The sequence below is a fragment of the Neofelis nebulosa genome, chromosome 18 (genome assembly GCF_028018385.1).
Source record: "Neofelis nebulosa isolate mNeoNeb1 chromosome 18, mNeoNeb1.pri, whole genome shotgun sequence".
Taxonomy (NCBI): Eukaryota; Metazoa; Chordata; class Mammalia; order Carnivora; family Felidae; genus Neofelis; species Neofelis nebulosa.
The window spans coordinates 15,341,001-15,363,632 of record NC_080799.1 but is presented as its reverse complement, the minus strand read 5'-3'; the positions used below and the strand labels follow the sequence as shown (position 1 = coordinate 15,363,632).

The 22,632-nt window shown below is 43.5% G+C and overlaps 1 protein-coding gene across 2 annotated transcripts in view; it reads left to right on the top strand.

Moving 5' to 3' along the window:
• Positions 1 to 567: 567 nt before the first annotated feature.
• LOC131501172 (S-adenosyl-L-methionine-dependent tRNA 4-demethylwyosine synthase TYW1) overlaps positions 568 to 22,632 on the top strand; it is a 216,146-nt gene continuing 194,081 nt past the window's right edge. Inside the window, exons 1-7 of one of the 2 annotated variants that reach the window (XM_058710917.1) lie at positions 568 to 750; positions 1,888 to 2,018; positions 2,646 to 2,783; positions 8,376 to 8,477; positions 10,511 to 10,705; positions 12,812 to 13,033; positions 18,958 to 19,080. In XM_058710917.1, the coding sequence (XP_058566900.1) occupies positions 747 to 750; positions 1,888 to 2,018; positions 2,646 to 2,783; positions 8,376 to 8,477; positions 10,511 to 10,705; positions 12,812 to 13,033; positions 18,958 to 19,080 (915 nt within the window). In that variant the 5' untranslated portion in view covers positions 568 to 746. Of the gene's footprint in view, positions 751 to 1,887; positions 2,019 to 2,630; positions 2,784 to 8,375; positions 8,478 to 10,510; positions 10,706 to 12,811; positions 13,034 to 18,957; positions 19,081 to 22,632 lie in introns of both variants that reach the window. The other variant, XM_058710916.1, reaches the window with a different exon arrangement.

Sequence of the window (22,632 nt, the reverse complement as noted above, 5' to 3'; positions counted from 1 at the left end):
GAAACGTAGAGTCGGTCCCTCAGAGTTCCGCAGATTTCGGGGTCGCGCCCTCAAACTTCTCTTACGGAAAAATTGTAAAATAAAAAAATTGAGAAAACAGTGTGATGAACCGCCATGAACCCATCGCCCTGCTTCAACGATTATCAACATTTTGCCATTCATGTTCCATTCTCCCTCTTCTTTTTGGTCAGAATAGTTTAAAGCAAATTATAAGGTTTTAGCTTTACAGTCTGTACTCCTCACAGATGAACGCAACAAGATTAACCATTATTCCTTAATAGCATCTACTAGCCAGCCCATAACCCAATTTCTCGAAATAATGCTTTTTCACAATCGGTGTGTTTGAAGTGAGGTCCAAAGGAGACACAGATTACGTCTGGTTGATGATACGCTTTTAACGTGCCCATCCTTCCCAGGTTTCTTTCCTATACCACCACGCCTGTCTTGACCCTGCTTCCCTCTAGACCCGCCCCTTGCACCTCTGAGCCAATCCGAGAGGAGCCGGGAGCGCTCGGGCTACCTAGCTTGGATCTCTAAGCGGGGCTTCTCTCTGGGCCCGCCCCTTCCCCCTCTGAACCAATCCGGACGGGCTGGCGAGTGGCATGGCTGCCCCCAGCTCTCCGGGCTCGGGGTATACTGGTAATGCTTCAAGATAGTTCTGGTCGTCTCCCGGTGTCCGAGCCAGGTTCTTCAGGTCTGCAGTCAGTCCTAGTCTATCGGGCCGCAGAGCCTGGGCTCTGAGGAGAATGGGTAAGCCGTCACCCCACCCCCCACACCGCCCCCCGACAGGCAAAATCGTGGAGGGGGAGGAGAGAGGGAACCGTTTTTCTCACTCTCTCCTGGCGGAGTGGCGTCCTCGAGGACCGTCCTTCAGAGGTTGTTGCACTTGTCAGCCCGGGACAGGAGCCATTGACAGCAAGGGAGGATTGATCCTTGCTTTTGATCTGGCTTTTGCCTCATGAGGTTAGGGGATGAGTTCAGAAGGAACTGTGCTTCTGACCTCAAGTAAAACGCATAGAGAACTGCCCGCTTTCTTTACCCACGTGTTTGGTGGCTTTTGGTCTTTTCCAGGGTGGAGCAGCAACGGCAAAGCCCATGTTTGTTTTTTCCACGGTGGAGCAGCACCTGTAAACCCCAGAATTTAGGCTTCGCCTTTTGAAATTGCCTCCAGTTCAACATTTGAGGCCAGGTCCATTCATTCATACGTCTTTCCAAAAAACGGGGTGTGAGATCCATTGCAAGTTACAGTGGGTCTTTAAAGTAAAACCAGAGCAAAGAGAATAGTATTTTTTAAAGCTTTTCTTATGGAGTACTCAAAACACAGCAGAGTTAATTCCACGTAAAGTGTTTTGACTTTGTTCACCTCTCTTGCTTCCAGGTGCTATCCCCAAATGAAGGTACAATTTTGTGTTTTTCTGAGTTAGCATCGTTACGGTAATTTTATCACATGACCACATGCAGTTGTATATTATTTTTATTAGAGTTGATTTTTTTAGAATTCTTAGCCGGGTTGTTGAATATGAAGGTGGGTTTTATTTGATTTTTTATTCTATTTTTTAATGTTTATTTTTGAGAGAGAGACAGAGACAGAGAGAGACAGCATGAGCAGAGGAGGAGCAGAGAGAGAGAGGGAGACACAAAATCCAAAGCAGGCTCTCCAGGTTCTGAGCTATTCAGCACAGAGCCCATTGCTGGGCTTGTGACAGCTTAGAGCCAGATGTGGGGCTCGAACTCATGGAGTATGAGGTCATGACCTGAGCTGAAGTCAGATGCTTAACTGAGCTACCCAGGCGCCCCTATTTTCTTTTTTATTTTTAAAATAAGGATGGGCAGCTTTGTATATGTAACTTTATGTAAAATTACATGTATGTATTGTTTTAAATTTAGATCCTTCTTTGGATACATGGGACTTCTCTTCACCTTTAATATCATTATGGATAAACAGGTTTTACATATATTTGGGCTTTGCCTTTGGCATTAGCCTTTGGATTTGTTTCCAGATTGTCATCAGGAAGCAGGTAAGTGGAGTTGGTTTTTATAGGAGAGAATTAAGGCATTAGATTTATAGAGAATTTAGAGTGCAGATTTTCTAAGGTTTTCAGAAAAGCTAAAAGGAACTTTTCAGTCACTTTTATGTTTGGTCTCTACACAGGGGTTTTTTTTTTTTTTTTATGCCTAAAAATTTTATTCTCAGTTTTTAGAGACGAATTTATTATGAAATAAGTTATTTATGTTTTCTTTGATGGGCTGTGGATGTTTTACTCTTGAGATACAGGAAGAGTTCATAATGAAAAATTAAGCCTTCATAAGAAAAATCTATTTAGCACTTTTAAAGAGTAGTAGTCTTCTGTTTTCTTACCACTAATTAAGGATTGAAAAGTAAGTGCCTAGTCTTATTTCGATAAAGCACATTATGGATGAATGTATGTATAGTTCTGTCCTGGAGGAATTGGGAATCTTTATAGCCTTAAGGATCGTAGGTCCAGCCTTTAAAGGACCTAATTATATCAAGGGGTTAATATTTGAGGAGTACACCAGAAAGATTAAGAGAATAGTAAGATCGGTTATTGTCTGTGCTGTCATCACTACTGAAGTTGGGAAAAGCCTCAAACTTGATGGATTTTGTGTAGTTGTTTATCTTCAAGGACAAGAACTCAAAGGATAAATCTGTTCCAAAAGCAACTCGGGATTTGATGACGAATGGTTATATCTCTCTTCAAAAGAAGGACATCTTAGTGTCTGGAGTGAAGATTTTCTATGGTTCCCAGACTGGAACAGCGAAGGTGAGAACTTCATATGATCTTTTTCTCTGGGTTTCTTGATCTTTTAGAAGATCCCTTAAAGGTATCCATTCACAGTGAACTGAATCGGTCTTCTGATTTTTTTTTTTTCTTTTAAATCTTCTTTTTTCCCTTCCCCAGCATACCTTTTTCCTTCCTGGGGCATTGCGTGGGTTTTTAACCCTTGTGCCCAATTCCAGCCCAATTCCAGTCTGATGGTCACTGTCCTGAGGGGTTTTGTGCTGACGCTTGCTTCTGCCTCAGCAGAATGGAGAGTTCTAAGCCTATTACTGATGGCGGGTGCAGAAGTAGGGGATAGTGAAAAGAGCATGTCAGCAGTAGCATCCAGTATGGGATGGGGCCCTGACTTTCACAACATCACACATCTACTTAATAAAATGTGTTTTGGTTCAATAGTGTTAAAAGTGTTAACAGTAGACATCGAATACTGTTTAAAGTAGATATGTGCTGCGGATGTATTTGCTGTTGGCTTCTTTGTTATGAAGGTCACAGCTATTTAGTGCTTTTTAGGAAAAGATTCTAAGACGAAGGTGAAAATGAAGTTAAAAAGGCAGTGTCAACTGATTTTTGTGTGGTACTAAAGAGGGTCGTACTGCCCTCTTGTGGATGTTTTGTAGAATAATATTTTTTTGCTTTTCAGAACTCCAGTGCCGGCTTTGTGCCACATCATAGTTGAAGGTCACTTAACATTAAGGGTTCAGCCTTAAGCAACAGAGGTGGGGAACCAGAAGAAATGTAAAAAAGGCATCTGAGCAGCCAAAACAAAGTCCTTTTATGTTACTCATAAAAGATCTCAAAGCCTCTTTTTATGTGTGTTTTTAATTTTTTTAAAAGATCAAATTGACACTTGAAGACTGTAACAAATCCAGGTGTATGGAGGGTTCATTCTGAAAAGTACTTTCTAGTGAATCTCTTTTTAACTATTTCTTCTTTTTGATTCCTCTGATGGCTGTTTCTTTATGCTGTGTTTCTAGATTGATCAATGTTGGATAAAAGTTATTGACTTCTTATATTAGTTAACACAGACTTTCCTCAAATATCAGTTGTTGGCCTGTTGGCTTAATGTCGTTGGCCATCTCATTGTTGATACGGGTTAGATGACCCTCCTAAAAGCTATGCCATCTGAATTTCTTTATTCTGCTTTCACATTTAATGGCTTCATATTTGCTGGGTGTAGATTAGTTTTTCCTTACGGCTTTGAAGGCATCACTTCATTGTCTTACACCAGTCAGTGTTGTTGATAAAAAAGCTAGTCTCCTCATTCCTTTGTAGATGACTTGATTTTTATGTTTCCGGAAGCTCTAAAAGAGTCATGTCTTTGTCCTTGAGGTTTGGAACTTTTTTGAGATGGTGTCTAGGTTGGATCTTTTTTCAGCTGTTGTGCTGGACACTCGGGCTCTTTTGAAGATTTGTGAGCATTTCTGCTAATGTTTTTGGGCATATTTTTTGCCTTCCATTTTTTTTTTTTTTTTAATTTAAAAAAAATTTTTTTTAATGTTCATTTTTGAGAGAGAGAGTGAGAGAGACGGAGATAGAGTGTGAACAGCAGAGGGGCAGAGAGAGAGGGAGAGACACAGAATCCGAAGCAGGCTCCGGGCTCTCAGCTGTCAGCACAGAGCCAGATGTGAGGCTCGAACTCACAAACCATGAGATCATGACCTGAGCCGAAGTTGGTCGCTTAACTGACTGAGCCACCCAGGTTTCCCATTAAAAAAATTTTTTTTTAACTTTTTTTTCTTTCTGTCATTTGTGTTGGCTGGATGTTAGAGCTTTTGGATGGCTTCTTTGTCTTAAATCTTTTCTCTTTTGTAGCTCTTTTTCTTTCTTGGGGTTGTGGGATTTCAATTCCAAACCTTTTTGAATGTTTTATTTTGGTTCTTACATTTTTTTTTTTTAATTTTTTTTTAACGTTTATTTATTTTTGAGACAGAGAGACACAGCATGAACGGGGGAGGGGCAGAGAGAGAGGGAGACACAGAATCGGAAGCAAGCTCCAGGCTCTGAGCCATCAGCCCAGAGCCCGATGCGGGGCTCGAACTCGCGGACCGCGAGATCATGACCTGAGCTGAAGTCGGACGCTTAACCGACTGAGCCACCCAGGCGCCCCGGGTTCTTACGTTTTTAGTTGCAAAAACACCATTTTGTTTGTTTATTTTCCTACCCCTCCCCCAATTTTGTTCGTTTTTAAAACATGTTTATTTATTTTTGAGAGAGAGCTCGTGCACATGAGTGAGTGGGGAAGGGGCAGAGAGAGGGGGACAGAGGAGCCCAAGAAAGCTCCATGCTGACAGCAGAGTGTGATGTGGGGCACAAACTCAAGAACTGTGAGATTAGGACCTGAGCCAAGGTCAGACACTTTCTGACCTTGCCATTTTTCTTTCCTGCTGCTTGTTCTAGTCAAGTTCCTGGTGAACCATGGTTTTCTGTTCATTTTTAGACAGAATGATGGGCTAGCTGGTGTGGGTTTTCTCTGTTCTTGTATGAACAGATGTGTGTTCTTTAATTATAAATTTTTCACCGGACGCTCTGTGCAGGGTGGGTCAGAGCATACCGTGTGAACTATTGGCCCCGTATCTCCCTCTAACTACCATCTCAGATTTTTTTTTAAGAGTAAAGTGCCTTGAAAATATCTGCCACTATCTCTAAATCTCCAATTTCCCTACTCCTGTTTTTCTTGGACCACTCTTGTCAGGCTTCTATGCCCTGACGTGTTCCTGGTGCTTTCCATATTGCTAATTAGTTCTCACCTTTCATCTTACTTGGCATTGTTCTCTAGGTCATCCTCCTGCTTGGCCAGGGCTAGTCTTCCTTACTTATCATCTGCTAATTTCTCCTCTGCTTGACCTCTAAAGGTAGGAGTGTCCCAAGGCTCCGTCCATGAGACCCTGTCTCTATTTGCACTCACTGTGCTCTCTAAGGGATCTTATTCTCTAGCCTATGTTCTTGCCTCTAGATACAATTTGGCAAACTTTTTCTGTAAAGGGCAAGCCATTTTATTTTTTACGCTATGTATGTGTATGTATTTAGGCTTTTAGTTTTTGTGGGCCAGACAGTCTTTGTTGCAGCTGCTCAGCTCTGCTGCCTTGGCGTGGATGCAGCCACAGACGATACGTAAATTAAGTGGCATGACTGTGTTCCTGTAACTTGCACCTGTAGAAGCAAACGGAGGGCTGGATTTGACCTGCCGGCCTTCGTTTGTATGTGCTGAGGGCCTCTGAATTTATGGTTTTCATCTGAACTGTTCTCCTCAACTCCAGACTCCCGTGTCCAGTTACCTATCTTAGATCTTTATGTGATGTCTAGTAGGCATCTCGGAATTCAGATGCTCAAACTGAGCTCCCAGGTTTTTTGTCCAGACCTTTTTCACTTACAGTCTTTACCACCTTCATCTTTCCAGTTGCCTAGCTCAAAGAAAAACTTTGGCTTCTCTCTTTTTCCTACTCCCCTCCCCCCGTGCAATTTGTCAGCAAATGCTGTTTGTTCTACTTCCACAATGGATCCAGGTGCCAGTCACTTCTCAGCACTGTGGTTCAGGGCACCCTCAGATTTTGTCTGGATCACTGCAGTCACGTCCCCTTCATTCGGTGCCGCTCGGCCCCTCCCTCGGCTTCAGGGCCCCCTCAGCTCCGCAGCCAGAGGGACTCTGAAAACTTAAGCGGAACCACATTCCCAGCAGTGACCTCCTCATTCACTTAGAGTAAATGCCAAAGCCCTCACAGTGGCCAGGAAGCCCTCACGTCTGGTTTTCCATTATCCCTTTTACCTCATTTCCTTGGTCCCCCCCAATCCCCCCCCAGTGTTGTCAACCTCTTTGCCAAGCCTGCCCCCTCCTTTGGGCCTTTTCACTTCCATGTTACCTCTGTTTGGGGTAGCCGCATGGTTTGCCCTCTCATTTCCTTCAGATTTGGCTCCAATCTTTGTCTTTGAGACCACTTCTCCAGTTCTGATACCAGCTACCCAGAGTTTTTGTCAGATTCCACAGGTATAAGGGCCCAGTCTACAAGACTTGTCTCCACTTCAGATGCCAGGGCCACCTGTGCTTGTGACTGGAACAGCTATAAGTTCGATCCCATGCTCCTCCTTAGGTTCGATAATTTCCCGGAACGATTCACAGAACTCAGGAATTGCCTGACTGGCTACATTTACTGGTTTCTTGTAAAGGACACAAGACAGACACAGACAAATGGCAGACATGCATAGGTGGGGCAAGGTATGGTGGAGAGGAATGGCTCAGAGCTTCTGGACCTTCTCTGTGCACCACCTTCTCAGTGTAACAATATGTTCACCAACCCAGAAACTCCCTGAAAGCTGTCCGTTAGAGGTATTAATGGACATTTCAAATCATTGGCCATTGATGATTGAACTCACTGGGAACGATGGTACTGAAAGTTCTAAATCTCTAATCATGTTGTTGGTTTTGTGACGACCAGCCTCCCTCCTGTAGCTACCTGGGGCCTGCCTCCCCATAAGTTACTTCATTAGGATACCAAAGGCAGTAAGTTCCAAGGGTTTTAGGACCTTTGTCCCTGGAACTAGGGGCAAAGATTGAATATGTGTATGCATATTTTTATCTTATGTACCTGTTCTGACACTCCCTGTGTATAATGACAACTGTCGTCATACCTGTAATACTGTATTCTTACCCTTTACCCCGATTTATTTTCTTCCATAGCACTGGTCATCCTCTGATTAACTATGTGTTTTCTCATTTCTTTGTTCTGTATCTGTCCATTAGATTGCAGGCTCCCTGAAGGCAGGGACCATGTGTGTCTTGTTCACTGTTGTGTAATATTTCCCAGAACTGAGACTGGCATAGTAGATGCCCAGTAAATTAATAGATGCTTGGTAGGCTTGGCTTTAATCCTGGGAGCTTAGACTACTTAGCAAAAAATAGGAAGGCATTTTCCAGAGTGCCGACACCTGGCTAGAGGTTTGAGCTTTCCCCAAACGTTGGATTCATTTTGTTTGGAGAAGAGCTAGCAGGTGTTTTGTCTGGGGGGTAAAGGGTGGGTGTTGCCCAGGCTCTGTGTGCACTTGTTCCATATACAGATTGTCTACTGATGGGCTCTTCTCTGCCCAGGGTCCCCCCAGCTTTGGTGTAGTGGCTGACTCTGAGCCCAGAACCCCTCTGGGGTTCTGTCAGGAACATGGACTGTCCCCTAGGGCTTTCTCCTCTTTGTCAACCTGCTTCTGTTTGCTTTTTATCTTCCAGAAACATGTCAGATTTCTTACATCCCACATTCTCTTCCCTCTTCAGGATTTCTTACCTCCTCTATGTTTATTCTAGTGGGGCAAAGCAGCTGGAATGTCAAAAGCCAATTTAGATTTAGTCCCGTATAGGTACTTACAGAGTGAGAACAGCACAGTTGAATGATTGATCTCCATAAAGATGCTTGGGAAAATGGTAGAAGTGAGAATAGCGTTTGGGTTTATGATGATAAATGTCAGTGACTGCAAAAAGTTTTTCACGATAAACGCCTATTCCCTTGCCGGCAGAGGTAAATTAAGACTGTACTTTGCTTATTTAGCTCATCGAAGAGTTTATGTGATTTTTTTTTTTTTTTTTCCCATTAGGGATTTGCAGCAAGTCTTGCTGAAGCAGTTACCTCCCTAGGTCTGCCTGTGGCAGTTATTAATCTCCAAGAATACGATCCAGATGATCATCTAGTAGAAGAGGTTGGTAATTGTGTTAAGTTTTTCTTCAGTCCAAACCCTCAAATGTAACTGACCTCCTGCGTTCTGGGATAAATAGAATCTTCAGAACAAATTTCGTTTTCATGCTAAGGCATTTCAGTTGGCTGAGTTTGCAGGGTCAGTTAGAGGTGTTGAATATATGGTGTGGGACCCGTCCCTCTGGCATGTGGCCTCTCCTGGGGTGGTGGTAAGGGTGGGGAAGCTTGGTGGCTTGAAGTTCCCTCCTCCCTCCTGAACCAACCTCATAATCCAGGGAAGATTGTGATTGATGGCAGTGTGCAGAGCACGTGAACCACGCGTGAGCTTGCTGAGAGGTCAGGAGCCACTTGGGTAGCAGAAAGAGGATGGGTTTGGGACTTACAGAAGTCTCTTACTACCTGCGTGACCTCCGTGCATTACTTAATTATCTGTGTGGGTTTAATATCTCCACCTGAGAAATGCCCCTTGCTCTCGTCTAGTTACACTCAGAGAAGTTTGCCTTACAGCACCGATTCTCAAGGCATGGTCCTCGAACCAGTATTCTCAGCATCTCCTGGGAACTTGTTGGAAATGCAGGCCAGCCCTGCTGAATCAAAGTCTGGATGGGGGACTGTATTTTTACAGGTGCTCCAGGTGATTCTGAAGCAGCTGAAAAGTTGGAGAAGCACGTAGAGCAGGGGTTAATGAACTATAGAGCAGGGGTTAATGAACTACCTCTGTAAGGGGCCAGATAGTAAATATCATCTGATTTGGGTGCTGTGCACACAGTTCTGCCTTTGAGGCACAAAACAACCATAGGCAATGTGAATGAATGAGTGTGCTGTGTTCTAATAACACTTTGTTTTTAAAAAAAGCAGGCAGTGAGCTGGACTGGGCCTATGGGACATAGTTTGCCAGCCCCTTCTTAGTCGATAGCCTCCTAGCTGTAACTGTCCATTTCTTTCTCCCATAAGAAAATGGTGGGGTGCAAATGAGTGACCTTGAATCTGCTCAGAATTACTTGTGAAAAATTATTAGCAAACTTTGAGATTTAATTATTTTTTTTACCATCAAAATATTTTATTGGGATTTAATTATTAATAAAGGGTTGCTTATAACTTATCTCATGACTTGGAATTTAAAAACAACATTTTTTTAAAGGTTTGTTTATTTATTTATTTATTTATTTAGAGAGAAAGGATGTGAATGAAGGAGGGGCAGAGAAAAGGGAGAGAGGATCCCAAGCACACTCCACATTTGATCTCATGACCGTGAGATCTTGACCTAGGCCGATATCAAGAGTTGGCCACTTAACTGATTGAGCTCCCCAGGCGCCCCATGACTCGGAATTTTTGAGGTTCATTCAAGCAGATTGGAATACCATGGCTAGCAGGACTGAAGGCGTATTTTGTTTCCCTGTGTAGATGATAGTGCCACGTGTTAAGTTACCTTACATTTAAAAAGTTTATTACAGGGGCGCCTGGGTGGCTCAGTCGGTTGAGTGTCCGACTTCGGCTCAGGTCACGATCTCACGGTTCGTGAGTTCGAGCCCTGCGTCGGGCTCTGGGTGGATGGCTCAGAGCCTGGAGCCTGCTTCTGATTCTGTGTCTCTCTCTCTGCCCCTCCCCCATTCATGCTCTGTCTCTCTCTGTCTCAAAAATAAATAAACATTAAAAAAAATTTTTTTTAAAAGTTTATTACATTAATTTTTCAGATAGTTTTAATGAGATCTTTCTGTTTTTCTTCCTGACTGATTTGGATTTTGTTTCCAGTAGGGCAGTTGGAGATGATAGGAGCTTATAGTCTGAGGACTGGAATGGAATATATAGTTAAGGGCACCAGGGGTGTATTGGCAGGGGCAAAGGACTGGGTTTTCTCCCCGTGCAAAGTGTTCTTGCTCTGTTTTCTTCCACTTTTGAAAGTGAGTAACATTTTGAAAGCACCCTGTGCCCTTAGAGATTAGTATTAATGTGGATGTCAGCATTTTAAAAAGGGGTTTTCTTCACTGGTAAGTTATATTGTGAATATTCTTCTGAAATAATTACTTTCTTGGTTAGGTTACTAGTAAAAACGTTTGTGCCTTCGTGGTTGCTACGTATACTGATGGTCGACCCACTGAAAGTGCAGAGTGGTTCTGCAAATGGTTAGAGGAGGCATCCAGTGATTTCCGATTTGGCAAAACTTACCTGAAGGGTATGAGATATGCTGTATTTGGCCTGGGAAATTCTGCCTATGCGAACCACTTCAACAAGGTAGGTACGAAGTAGGTGTATGTTGAATTGTAGGGATAAATTCTCTTTTAATAAAAAAAAAAAATCATACACACATTTGTGTGTGAAATAATCCACAAACTTTGGTACTTAATAATAAACTTGTTGTGTTACTCTATTATAATGGGGAATTGTTACACATATGTATCCAAGATTGGTGCATAGTAGGCGGTCAGTAAATTTTATTGAATAAAATGCTTATACCTCCTGTTGTCTAGTGTCTTAGTGGCCTGGATTCACGGTCATTGAGTCTAGTCTGCTGTCCCCAGGCAAGACCTTGTGGATGGAAGATCAGTGGTTCTTTGGACTGTCTCAGCTGCCTGTTCTATACGTGAACAACCTTTATGGCTCAGGCTAACTCTGAATACCGTTGAGCTCATTGTCTTTTAATGATTAATTTTTTTTAACGCTTATTTATTTTTGAGAGATAGAGACAGCATGAGTGAGGGAGGGGCAGAGAGAGAGGGGGAGACACAGAATCTGAAATGGATTTGGGCTCCAGCTCGGGAACGGTGAGATCATGACCGAGGCTGAAGTCGGACGCCTAACTGACTGAGCCACCCAGGCGCCCCAATCATTAATTTTTAAAGGGAAATAGAAGAAAAGCATTTGCTGCCTTTTATGTAGTAAAACATTGTTTTGTTTTCCTAGATCTTTTTTCTAAATGCAATTAACTTGGGCTCCTTTTCTTTTGCGTTCTATTCTCTATACTTTAAGTAATAAAAATATAGAGCCTCTCCATTCCTTGAGATTCTAAACAGTTACTGGAACTTTTTGTATATGTACCTCTTCCCAAAATTGGGCCCAGCCAGGCTCACCTGTCTTTGGTAGAATGTGAGTAGAGGTGAAAGTAGAGATCTTCAACTGAATAGTTGTTATATCAAGATGTGTATTTCTGGCTATATTTTCAAAGGAATTAGAAAAAAAAAAAGGTAAAATTCAGATATGTAAGTGTTTAATGTCTTGCCACTCACAAAGCCTGTTAAGTTTTGAACTCTCTCTCTCTTTTTTTTTTTAATGATTTAGTTTGTGAGAGAGAGGGAGAGAGCCACGAGTACGAGCAGAGGAGGGGCAGAGAGAGAGAGAGGGAGAAAATCCCAGGCCGGCTCCTTGCTGTCAGTGCAGAGCTCCACACAGCTGCGAGATCCCGAGTGGAGCTGAAATCAAAAGTAGGATGGTTAACCAACCCAGGTGCCCCTTAAGTTTTTGAGCTCTTGACCATGCATCTTGGCAATCCCTGTACCTCAGCCTAACTGCTTCTTACTGCAATACGTTCAAGTTCTGAATTTATAAAGCCGTGAGTCGTGCCAAACGGGCTGCACTTTCTTATTAAAGTAGGCTTTGCTACATTTGGAATCTCATTTTGCTAATGAGTTATTTTATTCTGAACATGACTTAGAATAGGAGTTTTCAGAGTCTTTTTTTAGGTAGTACTCTTAACCTTAATAAAAGGGTTTGTCTGTCCCTTTGTTTAAAAAAAGCCTTTTGCAAGGTGCCTGGGTGGCTCAGTCAGTCGAGCGTCTGACTTCAGCTTAGGGTAATCTTGCAGTTCATGAGTTCGAGCTCCGCATCGGGCTCACTGCTGTCAGTGTGGAGCCCGCTTCGGATCCTCTGTACCCCCGCTTTTTGTCCCTCCCCCACGTGCACTCTAAATTTTTTTAAATGTTTATTTATTTTTGAGAGAGAGAGAAGCAGAACATGAGCAGTGGAGGGGCAGAGAGAGAGAGGGAGACAGAATCTGAAGCAGGCTCCAGGCTCTGAGCTGTGAGCACAGAGCCCCATGTGGGGCTCGAACCCACACACTGTGAGATCATGACGTGAGCCGAAGTCAGACGCTTAGCCGACGGAGCCACCCGGGTGCCCCAAGACATTGAAAAAATAATAATAAAATAAAGTCTCTTGCAGAATCTTGTCAGAATGTAACCAGTGTAGCGTTTCAGGTTGCGGCTGGGGCTGGAGGGCCTGCTGCCCTTCGGCTAAGCTCCCTCTTCCCAGCAGCAGCCAGTGACGGGGGTCCCCGAGGATCATGGACCTTTTGCAGAGCAGTCTACAAGCCTGTGATGCCGAGGATTATCTGTCTTCTTGCAGGTTGGCAAGAATGTCGATAAGTGGCTCTGGATGCTTGGTGCTCACCGTGTGGTGGCTAGAGGGGAGGGTGACTGTGACGTGGTTAAAAGCAAACATGGCAGTATTGAAGCCGACTTCAGAGTTTGGAAGACCAAGTTCATCTCCCGGCTACAGGCACTTCGGAAAGGAGAGAGAAAACCCTGTGGCGGCAACTGCAAGAAAGGCCAGTGTGAATCATCTGCGGTACGGAGCCTCTGTGTCCCTGTCTTGCTGCTTTCCCCTGGTGTTTGGAGGTGCTGAACCTCACCTCTGCCCGGAGAAGCGCCTTCTCTGGCTTCTAGTTAGAGGGGAGCTCTGAGACTCACGCGGTGGCGTTTTAGAGAGAGCGGCCTTAAGAGTGAAGCCAGTTTGTGCTGTGTGCCTTCCCACCTCTCCTATTTAATAGTTACGTGGCCAGCAGGTAGTTAATAGTTAATAGTTACACGGCCAGAGGCCTGAAGTTAGCTGAGCTCCTATCCTCGTGTCCCCTAACCACGTCCTCCTGCTGACCTGTCTTACTGAACGATTCCTTTAGTCACTCAGACTGGAAGGCTGTCCCATCCTAGATTCCTGTCTTCTGTCCCTCACATTCTAAACAAGTCTCTTGGCTCCTGGTTCAGGTACCTAGTTCCTTGGAAGCTCATGTCACCAGGCTGTTGCACAGCTGTCTGTCTGTCCTTTGGCACTGGGTCACTTGTGTCATTCAGGAACCACTTTACATTCTGACTCACTTTCTCTCCACCCTTGTTCCTGTCATTACCCTTTGGGGCAAAGCCATCCATGGAGGTGATTGATCCAGCCGCCCGACCTGCCAGTTGCCTGGCCTTCATACCTCCAGCAGCCATGTTCTTCACTCACCTAGGCCTCTTCCATGGTCATCTCTGAATTTCATGTTCCTGTGACCTGAACTCTGACCTGCCTCAGGTGTCCTACTTAATTTACAATTCTTTTGATCCCATGCCTTTTTCATTGGGGAGTGAAAACTGCTTTCTTCACTTCTGCCCTTATCCAGGTTAGGTTTTATGCTCATTCTCTTATAAACGTCTTCAGTTGCGTTGCCTTCCACTCCCTTTTCTCACCCAAGTGGCCAAACCCCAAGCCAGGTCGAAACCTCCCACCTGCCTTCCCCTTTGCCTGTTGCTTGCTCTTTGACCCTGGATTCACGACCACAGGCCTATGTATGCACTCAGACCTGCCCAGCAGTCTCCAGCGTTCTTGTGTGAGTTCCCTTTCTCACTCTCCAAGATGACTGATTAATACTCTCCATGCCTGGGGGCGCCTGGGTGGCTCAGTTGGGTGAGCGTCTCACTCTTGATTTCGGCTCAGGTCATGATCTCACGGTTTGTGGGTTCGAGCCCCACACCTGGCTCTGTGCTGACAGTGTGGAGTCTGCTTAAGATTCTCTCTCTCATGGGGTGCCTGGGTGGCTCAGTGGGTTAAGCGTCTGACTCTTGATTACGGCTCATGTCATCATCTCACAATTCGTGAGTTCAAGCCCCACAGTGGGCTCCAGGCTGGCAGTATGGAGCCTGCTTGGGATTTTCTGTTCCTCTCTCTGCTCCTCTCCTGTTCATTCATTCTCTCTCTCTCTCAAAGTGAATAAAGAAACTTAAAAAAACCCCAGTTCTCTCTCCCTGTCTCTCTCTGCCCCTTCCCTACTGGTGTGCTTGAGAGTGCGTGCGCTCTCTCTCTCTCTCAAAAATAAATAAATAAACCTAAAAAAAGACTTCTCTCTGCCCCTTCCTCCAGCTCTTGTAGGAGGCCATCAGAGATCTCTTGTAGCCCCCAACCCCATCCACACATCTTCCCCATCTCTTATGTGGCAGGAGACCGAGGGTCTGAGTCCTGTGAGAGCCATTCTGTGCATGCGCTGGAATCCAGGACTTTGTCCCTTTGTTTATTGCGTCTCTCTCCTGCATTGTTAGTCTCTTCCATTCCGCCAGATTGTTCCCGTAAGTTTATGAACATGCCCTGGAATCACCTGTGTTCAAACAAACAGGAAAAGCAAATACAAAACAAATGTTTCTGTTTTGTGTGTTTCAGCTGCTGTTTTGTTTTTCTGTTCTCTTTTTTTTTTTTTTTTTAGTTTTTTTTTTTTTAATGTTATTTATTTTTGAGACAGAGGGAGACAGAGCATGAGCAGGGGAGGGGCAGAGAGAGAGAGGGAGGCACAGAATCTGAAGCAGGTTCCAGGCTCTGAGCTGTCAGCACAGAGCCCAACGTGGGGCTCGAACTCGTCAACTGCGAGATCATGACCTGAGCCGAAGTCAGACGCTCAACCAACTGAGCCACCCAGGCACCCCTGTTCTCTTTTATAGCCATTCTTTTTGCTTATGTTTGCTTCCCTTCCCACCAGTTGGTCTTTTAATATTTTTTTACACTGTTTAAACAAATTGAGGTAAAATTCACATAACATATCATTAACCATTGTAAAGGATACAATCCGGTGGTATTTAGGGCAGAGTCCTGTGCAACCACTTTTGTATGTGTTGGTACGCTTGTTCATTTTTCAGACTGGCCAGTTTCTAACTGATCTGTGTCCATGTTTGCTGGTTCTTCTGTTGGCTCAAGTCTGCTACTGAAACCCTGTAAGGAGATTTTAGTTTGGTTCTTATGTTTTTCAGATCAAGAATTTCTTTGTTTCCTTTTTATGATTTCTGTCTTTGTGTCGTTCTGTATTTCGACATCGTTCTCCTAGTTTCCTTCAGCTCTTGGAGCATATTTAAGACCATCGGCTTAAAATTGTTTATTTAGTGAAGTCCAGTGTCAGGGATGGTTTTGGTTGATTTCTTCTGCAGGTAGGCCAGACTTTTTTATTTCTTTGCATGCTTCATAGTATTGTGTTGAAAATTGCGAGTTTTGAATATTATAAGGTATTAACCCTGGAAACCAGATTCTTTCCCCCCTCAGGGTTTATTTTTGTAGTTTGCTATAGGTTATAATTGTTTGTTTATTGACTTTTTAAAGACTGCCTATTGTACATGGTTTCTTTACTTTGTATTCAGCTAGTGTTGTGACAGATTTCCTTGAATGTCATTTTTGGGTTTCCTTTTTCCTGATTCAGTGTTTACTTGGGTCTTGTAAGCCTTTGTCAGAACTCTGGGAATTAGAGTTGAGTCTATTGGTTTTTGCTTAGTTTTTAGGTGTTTCTGTGGGAGAACAGGCCCTTGGAGTTGTCTGTTCTGCTATTTTGCTGATGTCACTCTCGGTTTTTAACATGTAAACAGATTTAAGTAAAAAAATTTTTTTAATCAAAAGTAACACTTGTACATTTAAGACTTCAAATAGTACTTCTAGGCTTTTAATTAAAAACTATCCTTTCTTTCCTTATTCTGTCTAATTCTTATTTTCCCAGGGTTGTCACTTTTAATTCTTGCTGTTTCATCAGACATTTTACCTCTACATTCCTAAATAATAGGCTCTTCTTGCTATTTCTTGATTTTTAAAACATTTCACAATCTCTCTCCCTCTCATGGACACACACATACACACACACACGCAGTGTCACTTTTCCTCTCATTTTCTTGTGCAGTTGTAGCACATTTTCTGGCTAGACTGTTGCTTCATTATTGTGACTGTATATGTGCTCACATTTCTGCTGTATATTATGTTATTATATTTTCATTCTTTAAAAAAAAAAACTTTTTAACGTTTTTTTCTGAGAGAGAGAGAGAGAGTCAGAGAGTCAGAGGGAGTCAGAGTGTGAGCAGGGGAGGGGCAGAGAGAGAGGGAGACACAGAATCCAAAGCAGGCTCCAAGCTCTGAGCTGTCAGCACAGAGTCTGACGTGGGGCTCGAACTCATGAGCCATGAGATCATGACCTGAGCCGTCGTCAGAGGCTTAACCTACTACTGACCCACCCAGGTGCCCCACATTTTCACTCTTACACATTAATTTCCCTTAGGTAATGGCTACATCATTTTTGATTTCTCTGTAATTATCACTGATTCATTCTAAAGTTCTATTGGAACTGAAAATTATTTCTTAGTGTTCTGTAGTTTTTGTTGATTTCTTGGAGGCCTCTCACACGAGTCCTTATTCCTCCACTTTGGCGTGGCTGCAGTCCCAACCTTGGTGTGGGTGGAGTCCTGTGTCTTCTGTCTGCTGTGATGCACAGCCTTCCTGTCACTGGTTTCCTGGGTTGGATTTCCTGATTCTGGTATCTCCTTTATCTTCTAATTTCTTAGTTAACTCTTGTTTTTGGAGCACGTTCTCTAATAGTTCTCTGAGAAAGGTTGTTTCAGAAGTAGATTTTCAGAATGTTTATATCTACATGTCTTTATTTTGCCTTCATAGTTGATTGATGCTTCACTGAGTATAGAGTTCTAGCTGGGAGTCATTCCCCCCCGCCCTGCCCCCAAATTGAACACAGTGATCTGTTGTCTTCTAGTTAGAGTATTGCTTTTGGGAATTTTGGTTTAATTTGGTTCTGCGTTTTTATTATAAAATTCTCCTTCTTTACCCCTCCCAGAAACTTTAGAATTTTTGAATAAAGTCCCTGTATCTATTCTTAGCTCTTGCCTCCCCCCTCCGCCTGCCCCTCCTCTGCCTATGTTTTCTGCTTTCTCCTCTTGCATGGAATGTTTATTTCTAGTTTACATGTACATGAGAGATGGAGCCTTGTGGGGTCCCAGCTTTGACTTTGGTCTTCTGTGTTAGACTCTCCTCCTAGTATTGTTTCCTCGACTTTCCTCTTCCCTGGTCCTGTCCAGCTGTCAGAATAGGTTCTCCGGAGTTCAGCAGATACCCTCCACTCCATCACTCGCTTACCTCCTAGGATTCCCTTTTCAGCTGATGCTTGTCCACTTTTAATTCCTCGTATGTTTGTCGACTCACTGATACGCTTGAAATTGTGCTACAAAAATGTTCTGTTACTCAGTGTTGGTTATTTTCCACAGGAAGGGTGTTCAGTGTCTTTCACACCCTGCAGCTGGGAGCAGAAGTCCCAGTTCACGCTCGCCCACTCCGCTTTGGCGCTCTGCCCCACGGTGGCTGCTCCTTTCTAGGTCCGAGGACATCATGTTGTCAAGCCCCGTGGGTATTTCTCTGCCTTCATTTTGCTTGGCCGCTTCGTAGGGTTTGATACCGTGATTCCTTCTTCGAATCACTCTTCTCTTGACTTTCACGATACCATTCTCGTGGTTTTCTTCCTTTTTCCCCTGGGATCTTCTTCCCTTACCTAACCTCTGCGTGTTGGAACGATTCAGGGCTTGGTGTGAAGTTCTTTCCTTTGTTGATACTTTCTTCCTGGATGATCTTACCCAGTTTCATGGCAGTTAAGTACTGTCTGAATGCTAGTTATTCCTAAGTTTATATTTTTGTCCCTGAGGTCTGCCTTGAATTTTGTTCTCTTATGTGCACCCTCTTTAAAATCTCTGCTTGGAGGTCTGAGGCATCTCATACTTTACAAATTCAAAATGGAGCTTTTCATTTCCACTCTTCTGGTCTATTTCTCCCCAAATCTTTCTCATCTCAGTAAACAGCACCACCGTCTCAATTACTTAAAAAAGAAACTTAAGAGTCATGCTTAATTCCTTCCTTTTCCTCATTCCTGCCTTTAGTTCTTCACTAAGCCTGGTTAGTTCTGTCTAAAAGAGAGGTCAGGAAACTTTTCTATGAAGGGCCAGCTCATAAATATTTCCATGTTTGTGGGCCACATGGTTTCTGTTGCAACTGTCAGTCCGGTCACTGTATTAAGAACATAGCTATAGATAATGTGTAAGTGATGGCTGCCTTTAGATTTGGCCTGAGGCTGGCTGCATTTGGCTTGCAGGCCATACTTGCCGAACCTGTAGCCTAAAATATCTCAGATCTGTCCCATGAACTCACAATCTGGGAGGCTCGCTACTTTGTTTTTTAATTTTTTTTTTTTTTCAACATTTTTAATTTATTTTTGGGACAGAGAGAGACAGAGCATGAACGGGGGAGGGGCAGAGAGAGAGGGAGACACAGAATCAGAAACAGGCTCCAGGCTCCGAGCCATCAGCCCAGAGCCTGACGCGGGGCTCGAACTCACGGACCGCGAGATCGTGACCTGGCTGAAGTCGGACGCTTAACCGACTGCGCCACCCAGGCGCCCCGAGGCTCGCTACTTTGAACAATGTATTTCTGAAACATTGATGTTCCAGGAGGAAGAGCCCTTTGAGAGCACCAGTGAGGAAGAGTCTGGTACTGAGGACCACCAGAATCTAAATTCTGTCGTTGATGTTGAGGACCTCGGCAAAATTATGAATTGTGTGAAGAAAGAAAAGGTACCGTAACTTTGGGGAAGAGTGCACCTGGATCCCGCCGTTAGCTAACATCTAACATTTGCCTCCTGTCTTGAGAGTTTTCTACTTCTTTGCCATTTTTACATGAACTTTGTGAAAATCTTCCCTCTAAGCCCTGTGAAAATGAGCTGGTAGTAGGATAGGCAGATTTTAGGGCAGAAATTGAGGGAAGGGTGGGTGGTTAGAGGGACTTCAATGTTGTGACTGAGGAGACAGGGTGAACAGCATGAAGATGGACTCGTGCTGAGATTCCAAGTAGAACTCTCTCTCTCTCTCTCTCTCTCTCTCTCTTTTTAATATTTATTTATTTTTGAGAGAGAGAGAGGCAGAGAGACACAGAATCCGAAGCAGGCTCCAGTCTCTGAGCTGTCAGCACAGAGCCTGACGTGGGGCTCGAACTCACGAACCGCGAGATCACGAACGGGGCCGAAGTCGGACACTTAACCGACTGAGCCACCCAGGCACCCCCCAAGTGGAACTTCCTTCACTTGCTTCCGCCTCACGTAGAGTGAGGGCTGCTGAGCTTACGGACAGCACCTTGGCCTGGAGGTGTTGAGATCAGTGTAGGTGGAGGCCCTAGGAATCTAGGAAACATTAGTCTGGGTTGTCATTGCCGCAGACAAGATGAATGTGAGAATGTGCGGTGTAGTAGGAGTCTACACAGATTCCAATGATGTGAAATGGGAGTAGTATACACAATAGCATAAGAGTGTATAGACTCCATTCATGTGTGAGTTTTGGGAAATGAGAATATCCTACACTGGGAATGTGCCCAGTGCCTAAGTTTTAGAAACAAAAGAAGTAAAACTACGGAAAAATCCAAGAAAATCAATGATAAAATTGACACAAACTCAAATGAAAGAAATCAGTAAGGTAGCAGGATATAATAAGGTAAAAAGCCAATAGCCTTTATCTTTCTAAACAATAACCAGTTAGAAGCCATAGTGGAAGAGAAGACCCCATTTATAACAGCTATATAAAAGATAAAGAAGTACATAAAAATAATTTAGAAAGAAATATCCTAAATCTGTGTGATGGAAACTGAAAAAATTCCCGAGCAGAGATATCTCTTGTTTTTAGATGTGGTGACTCCCTCACTGTTCTAAAGATGTCACTTCTCTTTAAATTAATACATAAATTTGATGAAATCCCATTAAAAGTTTCAATAACTTTTTTCCCCTAGAGCTAGCCTGGTTGATTCATGTGGAAAAATAAACATGCAGGAATAGTTAGGAAATCCTTGGTATGGTAATGAGAAAGACTGGCCCTACCAGATATTAACACTTACTACAAGGCATCTGTAATTAAAGCTGTGTTTTGGCTCCTGTTGAGACAGATTGATGCAGCAGAGTAAAATAGCAGGAGTAGATCCAGGAATATATGGGGATTTCATATATAATAAAAGTGGCATCTCTTTTCCCTGGCAGGGGTATGGCACGACGAGCAGATAGCTACCTGTGAACATTTAAACTTGGCTCTGTGCATCTCATAGGTCACCATAGACTCCAATTGGGTTAGAGAACTTGTTGAAAAAAATTTATAAGTAATAGAACCAGGTGCATTATTTGATAACTTAGAGAAGAGTTTTCTGTATGATTCAAAATCTAGAAGCAAGAAACGACTGAATTTACCAATGAGTTTTAAAAAGATTTGCATGGTTATAAGCATATCAAAAGACAGATAATAGAAAGGGAAAGTATGGGGCGACTGGGTGGCTCAATCGGTTAAGCGTCTGACTCTTTGATATTGGCTCAGGTCATGACCTTGCAGTCCTGGGGTCAGCTCTGCATTGGGCTCCGTGCTGAGCATGGAGCCTGCTTGGAATTCCCTCTCTCTCTCTCTCTCTCTCTCTCTCTCTCTCTCTCTCTCTGCCTGCCCCTCTGCTGCTCGCTGTGTGCTCTATTTTTCTCTCGCAACACATAAATAAACTTCAAAAAAATTAAAAAGGAAATATTTGCCTCTTCTATAATAAAGAAGGGGTTAATTTTTTTATTATACAGAGCGCTCTTAAAAATCAAAAGAAAAAAGACCTAAAACTTAATAGAAAAAATTGGCCAAACACCTGAATAGGTGAGTCTCAGAAAAAGCTCTACAAATAGACTTTAAGCATATGAAAAAATGCTCACATTCACTCAGAATTAAAGACAGGCACATTAAAACTACTCTGACATGACATTTCTCACCTACCAAAATCACAAAAGTTCAAAAACTGTACAGCATCCATAGCTGGTGAGGCTCTGGGAACACAGGTGCTCACACCTTGCTGAGGGGAGTCCGGAACGGTGTAACCTGTATGGAGGGGCTTTTGATTCACATGCATTTGCCCATCATCCAGCAGGCCTGGTTGTGTGAATTTGCCTTGTATCTTCACAAATACAAAACAGCAGATGCCCAAGGTTATGCCACAAGTATATACAGCAAATAGCTGCCAGAGACTGGTTGAAAAAAGCATGATATATCCACATACTACAGACCTTGTTGTGCATCTGTGAGAAATAATAAGGTGGATCCATGTGTATTAATGAGATTTTCATGTGGTGTTGGATTTCATTTGGAGGTTGATCTGAACATAAGATTTTTTCTAAAAGAATAGTTTATTGTCATGGCAGATTTGCAAATTTATAATTTGAGTGCTGTGTGTGTATAAACAGTATTTTGGAGCTGTGGTTACAGAAAGAACCTTTCACGTTCTGACCACTAAACACCCGGTTCTGTTCAATTCTGACAGTAGCTACCTGGAGTTAGCATCAGACTCTGCAGATTTAGGGCATAGTCTTGCACAGGACTGCCTCCATTTCAGATGGCGGCTCTAAGTAGGGGCCACCTGCCCTTCCCATCAACTGGTTATAATTTTGGGGTCCTGTGATTGCCCTCAGTTTCAGTAATTTGCTAGAATGACCCAGAACTCACCGAAAGCACTATACTTACAGTTTTAATGGATACGAGTTAGAAACAACCAAGTGGAAAAGACAACAGGAGGAGTTCTGAGAGTAGGGAGGTGGGGAAGAGACTCAAGAGTTTCTGCACCCTCTCCACGTGAAACCCAGGCACATCCTCCCTTCCCATCATATCCACGTGTCTGCTAACTAGGAAGCTGGTTAGTTAGCATCCAGAATGTTTATTGGGGTTTCATTGTGTAGGCATGATTGATTAGATTATTGGCCATCTGATTCTCCAGCTGACCTCCTTCCCTGTTTCTTTTCCTGGAGATCCAGCTGGCCCAGAGTTGGTCTTTCTGGTTGACCAGCCCCATGCTAAAGCTATCTAGGCCTACCCCCTCAGCCACCTCATTTGCATAACAATGACCCTTCTGGCACTTAGAAAATGCCAAGGTTTTTTGAAGCTCTGTGCCAGGAACTGGGGACAAAGAACAGATGTACTCTTTGTTAGGCCACAGACCTAGAAACAAATATGGTGAGCACTCAGTTCTTGTTTTCTCAATATCCTACTTCATTGAAAGGAATCAGGGCTTGGAGAAATGACTGATTCTAGGGCTGAGGAAGGGAGCGTAACAGATGGGCCTGGGATGTCTTG